The sequence below is a fragment of the Paramormyrops kingsleyae genome, chromosome 9 (assembly GCF_048594095.1).
Source record: "Paramormyrops kingsleyae isolate MSU_618 chromosome 9, PKINGS_0.4, whole genome shotgun sequence".
Taxonomy (NCBI): domain Eukaryota; kingdom Metazoa; phylum Chordata; class Actinopteri; order Osteoglossiformes; family Mormyridae; genus Paramormyrops; species Paramormyrops kingsleyae.
The window spans coordinates 28,452,285-28,461,621 of record NC_132805.1 but is presented as its reverse complement, the minus strand read 5'-3'; the positions used below and the strand labels follow the sequence as shown (position 1 = coordinate 28,461,621).

General features: G+C 45.7%; 1 protein-coding gene across 3 annotated transcripts; it reads right to left on the bottom strand.

The window, feature by feature from the left end:
• Nucleotides 1-1,324: 1,324 nt before the first annotated feature.
• tcaim (T cell activation inhibitor, mitochondrial) lies at nt 1,325-9,214 on the bottom strand. 3 transcript variants are annotated; one of them, XM_023806169.2, is made up of 10 exons: nt 8,139-9,214; nt 7,610-7,742; nt 6,510-6,651; nt 6,062-6,326; nt 5,764-5,886; nt 5,395-5,492; nt 4,304-4,395; nt 3,184-3,416; nt 2,795-2,926; nt 1,325-2,727 (listed from the first exon to the last, which is right to left on the bottom strand). In XM_023806169.2, exons 1-10 carry the CDS (start codon nt 8,171-8,173, stop codon nt 2,610-2,612), a joined length of 1,371 nt encoding a protein of 456 aa, XP_023661937.1. In that variant the 5' UTR covers nt 8,174-9,214; the 3' UTR covers nt 1,325-2,609. The 3 variants fall into 3 exon arrangements, with proteins under 3 accessions (XP_023661937.1, XP_023661935.1, XP_023661936.1); XM_023806167.2 differs by having other exon boundaries at nt 1,325-2,707; nt 8,139-9,209; XM_023806168.2 differs by having other exon boundaries at nt 1,325-2,707; nt 8,238-9,209.
• Nucleotides 9,215-9,337: the final 123 nt, after the last annotated feature.

Sequence of the window (9,337 nt, the reverse complement as noted above, 5' to 3'; positions counted from 1 at the left end):
CAGTGCGGGGAAGCAAAAAAAAAGGCCAATAGGATGTTGGGGTATATCTCCAGGTGTGTGGAGTTTAAGTCAAGGGAGGTAATGCTAAGATTATACAATTCCTTGGTGAGACCTCACCTAGAATATTGTGTACAGGTTTGGTCACCATATCTTAAAAAGGACATAGCGGCCTTAGAAAAGGGGCAGCGTAGGGCCACAAGAATGATTCCTGGTCTTAGAGGAATGTCATACGAGGAAAGGTTATTTGAGCTAAATCTGTTCAGCCTCAAGCAAAGGAGACTGAGGGGGGACATGATCCAGGTCTATAAGATTCTAACAGGTTTGGATTTAATAAATAAGAATGGTAGATATTTCCAATAATAACGCAAGTAGGCATTGTGGCTGGGGCAAGTCAGGAGGCTGAGGCGAGTCAGGAGGCTGGGGCGAGTCAGGAGGCTGAGGCGAGTCAGGAGGCTGAGGCTGGCTTCTTGGATATCCTCCGAGATTCTGGGGGCTCTCTGCCAACCATCAGAAGGAAAAAGGAACAGAGTGTCCGAGGAAGTGCATGTGTGTGTGTAACTGATGAGCCAAAACATTATGACCACTCCCCACGTAAAGTGAATCATGTTGATTATCTAGTGAATTAGGTGCATGTTAAGGTCTGGGATATTAGATGGTAAGCTAATGTTCAGTACCTGTAGTCAAAATGTTGAACGAAGGAAGAAATGGTCAGGGATAACTATCTGAGTGACTCTGATAAGGGACAAATCATTAAGGCCAGATGACTGGGACAGAGCATCTCAAGCAGCAAGGCTTGTGGGGCGGTCATGGTCATGGTCATGGTCATGTCATGGTCATGGTCAGCAGCTGAGAGTGGTTCAAGGAGAGAAAAACCATGAAACTCCAACAGGATGTTGGGTGGCCAAGACACGTGGATGCGGAAGTGATAAAGTTATCCTGCGTGGTACAAACCAATAAAAGGGCTTCTGTGACACAAATGGCAGAATTTTGATGATCTCGGAAGTAACGTGTTACGACACACAGAGCATGGAGCCCTGTTATGTATAGAGCAAACATGTCAACTACAAATACCGACTCTTAGTTTCCATCTAATATATCCCAGACTTTGACATGCACCATTTTTGCAAGATAGTCAACATTTTTCACTTCACGTGGGAGTAGTCTGTGTTTTGGTTCATTGGTGTAAATAGCAGCCATTACATTACATGCTACTTTTGTAAAATAACTCTGCTTTGAGACCTGACGTCTGCATTAAGAGACATGTTAAGTTCCTTATACTGACACTTATATTTACCTCCACAACATGTACCAATGCAAAGTCAAGTTTTATTTTCTTAAAATTTTATTTTAACACTGACAGTGTTGGACATTGCTGACAAATAAAGTGGCATGTTACGTATATAATTTCACCAATTAGATCATTTTCTGTAAACAAAAAAGCATTTGCCACTTTTAAATGGAAAACACGAAAACGTGAAACTCACAAACAAATTCACGCCATCTTTCGCCTCACACTTATGGTGAGGATGACATAAAAAGCCGGGCTGACCACAAGAGGGCGCCAATCACTCTGGCTCAGTGAGCAACACGGAGTCAGTCATCACTCCATCCGCCTTAATCCCGTATCTGAGCCCAGCCCTGATCACTGGCTGCAACTCGTTCACATAAAGCAGAAATCAAATGCATCCTTTCAGAATGAGAGGGATCTGTGAGCCTTTCTGGACCGACTGCATCGAATGGACAATCAGCAGTAACTAATGCCGCTCCTCCTTCCGCGCTGATGGTGGGGGCGGGGCACAAGGGGACACGCCCACTGACACCTGATCTGGTCCTGGAGCCCATCCCAGCATGCACCGGGCATAAGGCAGTGTACACCCCAGGTAGGGCCCCATGCACACACACACACACACACACACACACACACACACACGCTTAAGGTGCATCAGGGTCACTCATGCAGCTAACCGGTGATGGGACGCGACCTGTACGTCCAAAATACTGAGCCTGGTATGAAGCTTATGTGGGTTTAGCAGGGCAAAGACCCATGATCTGGCAGCAGGACTGCATCAGTACTGAGGTCAGCTGGTTCACTATGGTCTGTGAGCACAGATGTAATACTTACATACTCCTGACTACGCAGGTATAAGGGTGCGCTTCATGTGATTGGGGGAGGGGCTGATGAGGCCCCTGATACAGGAAAACAGCAGCATTGTGAGCCATAGGGGGCGCTGTGCACAGTCTGTACGCACTGACAGGTCTCTCTTCAAATGTTAACCAGGATGTGATGAAGGAACAGACTGATGTGTTGGGCACTGCTGACAAATGTCTGTTCCTGCATCCAGCCAAGGCTGTACGTCCATCCTGAATACAGAGAGGCGACAGGACAGTGTCACCATGGAAACACTGCTGGTTTAGCTTCCTATGAACCTCTTCTAAGAGCATCCTTAAACGACTGGCCCCTCCAGTCTCTGGGGGCCCCCCTCAGCCCCTCCAATCCCAAGGGATGCAGAGGTCCCCGTCCTGCATGACGGAGTAGAAGTGAGATATGCAGACACGCAGACCCTGCAGCTGGGGCAGCCGCTGCTCCATCAGCCGCAGGCAGCAGGGGATCATGCGTCTGCTGCTAACGCTCGGCTCCTTGCGGAGACTGCGCAGCGACAGTGAGCCCAGGCATCGCTGGACCATGTCCCGCTCCTCCGCCTCCAGCCTGCAGGGGGCGACAGAGACCTGGCGCTAAGCGCAGTGGTTCCGGGGACCATGGCGCTGACAGGCCGGTATGTGGGGGCACACTCACTGCTCTCTGTCCTGGACGAGTCTCCGGGCTTCCTGGGCTCGGCTGAGGAGGAAGACCGGCAGCTCATCAGTGTCACATACCGTGGGGATGATGAAATGGCCCAGCTCGTGCAGCCGGGGACTGGAGCAGTCACTGCAGAGGGAGGTAGGTTTAAGGGGGAGCTGCGATCCCACAACCTCCTGATACTGATCTGTGGCCTGCTGTGACTCCACCAGGCCAAACTCACATAGTCGGGGGGAACTGGGGTCTAATTCACCAGCACTGGGTGTCCCCTACCTTCCGGTTCCCCGGTTTACCTAAGGTCATGCAACCCAAAAGTCAAGTGTACCTGAGCATTATACCAGATTGCTGGATGAAATTAGAGGGCTGGGCCTCTAGGGGGCGCTCACTTCTCAAGTGTCATGGTGAGGCCCTGTAGGCTGCGGGGGTGCAGGGCTGGTCGCTGAGGCAGTAGCCGCTTGTGGAAGGTGCTGAGGGTGCTGTAGTGGTCTTGCAGGGGCAGCACGGGTCCGAGCCTCTCGATGTGGACCACCTGGATGCCGCCCATCAGCAGGCTGATCCTGTCCTTCAGCCAGTCGGCCTGCTGCAGGACAGCCTCGTAGCTGGGCAACCGCTGAAAGAGCTGGGGGGGGGGGGAATGGGGCAGTTCAGCGGCTCAGGGATCTCTGCTTGTGGGTTTGAATCTCGAGGTCAGAAGATTGATATCATCACCTTTGGACCCTTGAGCTCGGCCCTCAACAACAAATGCTCCAGGAAGCTGGCTGACCCGCTCTCACACCTGTACCTCATTTTTATGAATAAATAAATATCTGTAAATGCGTGAAAGAAACATAGTCTCTTGTATTGCTTTGGATGTGGAAAAGCTGCATAAACAGCACACAGAAAGTCTTGGGATGCTTGCTTAATTCAGTAAATATATTGCAAATTGATTTGTTTATAACCAATAAATCATGACTTTATTCTTTTGTTTAAAAAAATACATATATCAAAATAGAAACAATCAGTACCTTTAGGTAATATCTTCATTTCAAGTAATAATAAATTGAAACCCAAATTATAATTATAAAAGAGCTCAGAGTTAAAAAGTTTATTGAAAGCAGTCTCATTTGGGTAGTTTTTAATTAGTAGCACCTTTGCAGTAACATAAAGCACCAAACATTTGTGTTAAGTATCCCTTTGGGAGCCACTGACAACTGCAATTAATAGCAAAACGGCAGCTTAATGAGTCAGTCACAAAATTGTGACACTTAATAAAAAGAAAATGTCTGTGCGGAAGATACGTTATCAATGCTTGTCAATGGACGTTTGTTATGAAACGAATGAATTTGCAACATTGTTACAGAATTAAGCAATTGTCCCAAGACTTACTGTGGGCTTACATGAAGAGAGAACCCAGAGGCCCCGCCACAGAACTGAGATGTTTTCATGTGATAAATGCCACGTTAACCTCATGTATATGAAAGTAAAGCAAAATGTGACTGATTTTTCACAAGAATAAATGTGTCTCACTTTTGACCATTGGTGATGGACATCCATGGTTCCCAGCATCACATGTCCAGAAGCGTTCATCCCTGATTGGTCAGCAAATACAAGTGTGTGTCCTATAAGACAGCAATTTGAGGGAATATTACACACACTGCTGGTTTTTATATATGCCTGACATTAACTACACGATTTCATTCTAAATCTATTTCCTGACCACAAATAATTTCATAATCATACTATACTAAAAAGTAGCACTGAAAATGTGATACTTTAAAACATGTACATAAAATCTGGATATAGTTTTCCTGTTTTAAGGGCATCACAAATGTACAGTAAAACCTCGGATTGCAAGCATAATTCGTTCCATCAACGTACTCGTAATCCAAAGCACTTGTATATCAAAGCGAATTTTCCCATTAGAAATAATGGAAACTCAGATGATTCGTTCCACAACCTAAAATTATTCATATAAAAATTATTAATACAAAATATGAAGTAAAAATACATAAAACAGATTAACCTGCACTTTACATTTGAAAAGAATCGTGGATGGTGTGAGAGAGATGAGAGAGAGGAGAAGAGGAGGGATATTTTGTAGGACGACTTTCACTGTAACTAACGGAATCACTGCTATCTGTTGGCTCACTGGAATCTTTTTCTTTTTGTGCGACTTTAACAAGGAACCCATCCAATGACAGCCGCTTTTGCCTCCTTTTCGATTTTGCGGAAATGTGGACATTGCATTGTCGTTAAACAGATTCATCACTCACATTGCTACACCCTTATTCGGGTGGTGCTTTTCTACTAAATCTTGACTATACGAGTGAGGCACACCGACTGAAACCAAGCATGGGAAAAGATTACCCACAAACCCGCAGCGAGAGAGAGAAGAACCATTGGCTCAGTTGTGATCACGTGACGCTCGGCAGACAAAGCATATACGTAATACTCGTATTGCAAGACCTCGCTTGCTTATCAAGTTAAAATTTATTTTAAAATTTTGCTCGTCTTGCAAAACACTCAGAAACCAAGTTACTCGCAAACCGAGGTTTGACTGTATATCATTTTTACAGCAATTATCATTTGTTTGGGGAATTGGCGCCCTCTACTGTTACCTTGTAGGTTATGCAGCGAGTCAGGACTTTGCTGTGACAGGCGACTTAAACTCTGCAACTGGCAGCATCTGTGAGCGACTCCCCAACTTCGCTGCCACCTGCAGGAAAGTGGAGTATTGCAGGTGTTGACCACACTTCAAACCCGAACCCAACAAAGGAGTCTTGTGAAGGAGAGGTATTAGAAATATCCATCTTGTACAGGGGGTCCCTAACTTTTCCTTGTGATCCTTATAAAGTGTGCAGCTTTCACCCTAAACGTTTCAGTTTTGTTGTTTTAAACCGTTTCAAATTATTCTTTCATGTGAACAATTGCAAACTGTGCTCAAGAAATCTTAGATTTAGACCCGTGACTCTGAGTGTGAGGGTCACCTGATGTCGGTGAGGCCCAGCTTCCGGCACAGCGCCTCCCGCAGCCTTTGCAGCTCCTCCCGCCGCGGCTCGCTGTCCTCCTGTTTCCTCGCAGCCGCCGCCTCGTTGTTCCTCAGCCACGTGCTGGAGGGAGACGTGCATCAGAAAAAAGATCAAGGAGTGCCACCTCAAATGTCTCTCCAAGCATGAAAGCATGTAGATTTACAGATGTCCGGGAAAGCCAGAGTAATCTAATCTGCTAGGAAAAAAAAACCCAGAAACTATTATGTGGCGTTTTCCGCGTCCCCTGGCAGAGCACCTCAGCTTGGTCTCCACCCTCTTGGCCTGTTCCAGCTCCTGCTCTGGGTCCCGGAAGCCCGTGAAGATATAGTAGCTCTTATCCCACTTAATGGGCCTGTAGAATTGCTCTCCAGCCTTGGGGTAGGACTTGGCCTGCTCCGAGCAGGATTTTAGCTCCTCAAGGTGCTCCACGGACAAGCTGCAGAACCTCAGCACGTCCACAACGGTGCTCAGGACATCCTTGGTGTGCAGGGTGAAGCTCACGGAGCGAAAGCTGGGGCTGTCTGACGGTGAAAACAGACTCAGGCACGAGTAACACAGGGATGTTCATTTTGAAAACCCCCTTTAAGTAACTAAAGCAGCCCATCAGGGAACAAGGCAAGTCAGTTAACCCAGGCTGCGGCAGGTGTCTTTGGTATTAAAGTGTACAGTATTGGCCAAGACACACAAGACAGGGCCAGAGTTACCTGCCGCACGTGAATCGTTCTTATTGTCTGATGTGTCTCTAACGTAGAACGTCAGCTTGGCAGGTTTCTGCGAGCGGGAACCGGGTTTCTCCAGATTTTCCAAATAGCCATTGAGCCGTTTGAGCGAGTTTTCGTTCACTTCCTATAAAGAAATAGAATTTAAATAAGAGTGAGGGTGGGTTCAATATGACCCTGCATGGGATACATAATTAATGAAACTAACATTTCTTTTAATTGAAATTACTTTAATTATTACTGAATGATTATTAATTAAACGTAAATTATTATGAATGTTGCACCATCATTTCACTGTTTATTGTAAGACAGTATCTTTTTGTTTGAAGTACTTCTAGCTATGCATCATATAAAGTGCTTTACAATACAAAAGTACTAAAACAAGATCAGAACATGGCATAAGAGAAACCACAGTTAAACCACAGTAAAACAATAAACAGTTTGAGTAAAAAAAAACAGCGCCACATGCTGGTGTTGAGAAAGTGCTGTAAAGATACAGTATAGTTAAAACAGATACTTCTTCATAGCAAAAATTACTTTAAGATGACATCTCATAATTAGATTGGATTGGGGGTGGTTACAAACAGAGGAGGGAAATTACAGCCGTGTTAGAAAGATGCAGGGAGACAGACTGTGGAGGCACTTAACAGCTATTATAAGAATTTGTGTTGTGGATCTTGGCAATATTCTGAAGCCGATGGCATTATATACTGGAGATGTTGCTGAGAGGCTTCTTAATGCTAAGGCTGCTGTTGAAATTGACTCATTAATTCTTGACATGATCTTTGGCCTTCAAAAACAGCTCACAGATGACAAGTACATCTTTGCTTTTGGGTGCACTGAAAAGAACATTTTCTCTTATCTTTAAGCTGAAGGAAGCTCTCAGACATTGAGACGTTGTGCTGATGGACCTCTGCACAGCGATGGGAGCTCAGGCTGAATTTATTAACTACATAGGCCAGAGGGAACTAATCCGGCCAGAACTGCAAAGGTCTCAGACTCATGTCCTTAGAGACCCTCAAAAACCTGCCCTGTTTGAGGTCCTCCTGGCTCCCGGATGGCATTTCAGTACGGAGCACCCTTACCCGTTCCCTGGGGTGCTGACCAAAAAAATCTGGGTGCACGGCGAAGTAAAAAGGCCGCAGTGCATTGATGGCATCCGCCCCGGAGAACGCCCTCTGCTGGAACATCGGAGTCATAGCGGGAATGCCACACAGCCTGGGTGGGAGAGAGGGAATGCAAGGAATGGTGTTACCTGGAGACAGAGCCTTAGAGGGAAAAGCTGCTTATTTGAGACCCAGTCTGAGCTTTTGGGGATCTGATGTGGGGGAATGACTTAGGTGCCGTCATCACGCAGGTCAACGGATTAGGGCAAAAGCGGCATGCTCATATCCCCAGCTTCAAATGAATCAATACAACTTTATTTGAGATGTACACTATATACCATCAGAAAATATAAGCATACTTCATGTTAAATATGGCTTTAATGAGAAGCAGTGACAAATAAATACATTTAAGTTATCTGTTTATCCATTTAATTTAAAACGTAGATGTCTGAATCTACAGGTAAAATCAATGCATTTTGTGGATGAACGATCGGCCTAAGATACGCACCTAAAGGCACGGCGCAGAAAGGAGATCATAGACATCCCGTCCCCTCCCGCATCTACAGGTGATTGAGCTGCTCTGAGGAAATCAGTGCAGGTTTCTCACCAGCAACGTGGTCCACCGACGGGGCACGGACAGCACGGACGACAGCAGTTTTTCCTGGATGGGAATGCGGCGATAGACTTCGCTGGACTGTTTACACCTTTGAACTTCTGAAAAATGCTGGTATTCAGCCACGGTTTGAATCACGAGGTCAGATTAAAGCGTGACAGGCATAGAAACACTGGTAATACTGTAACCTTTGCACCGTAACCTTGGAGTACACGAGCATTGCTCTATCTGTCACATTCCTATAAATACTGGAGATGAACACAGCAGGGACAGCAGACTCCTCCAGGCAGACAGAAATTAACGCGTTTCCAGAAACCAGACACCTCCGTACTCTATACTGTCTGCCTTGCAGCGCCAGTAAAACTGAGTTTTGACTGTAATGAACGCCCACCACTGCACTCCTTACGGCTCCACGTCTGCTTACACACGTTTAGTTAAAGCAGGCTAAAACAATCGCTCCCCGCATCGGGCCGAGCTCTGGTCGTGTTCGTCAGTCATGCTGCGCAGCTGCTCCCTCAATGTAAACAACACAACTGCAAACACCGCTACCTTCCATTTGGTCTTTTTTGTATAAAAAGTGAAATGCTGTTAGATCGCTTGTGTTATTTTAGCCCGAAGTAATTTATTTAGAAACCCATAGGGTAAAATCATTGTAAATAGGATGTTATTTCCTCCGGCGCTATTCTTCCGGTTGGCGCTCATATACAGTCATATACGGCTCTGTCATTCGGAATTCGCATGGTGAGGCAGCACCGCTTGTTGTCAATTCGTCACCTGCATGGGAATGAACTTCACTCCCTTGGATGTGAAAGGGGTGACTGTACAAGAATAAACTTAAATCCATTAGTGTGAGTGGCGTAACTGTATGGGAATGAACCCTGCCCATATCCCGAGTGACGAGTTTTTAAGGAAAATGTAATACACTGTTTTTTGTCGAATATCTAATCATAAAACTACATTTTATCCATTGCTCCCAAGCTATATATTTCACGTTTAATAGGATATTAAAAATTTTCGTGACGGATCTTACGAGCAGCGATAACCGTTGTTATGGTACAATGGCGCCTATAAGGATGAAGGATTTAATCTGCCGT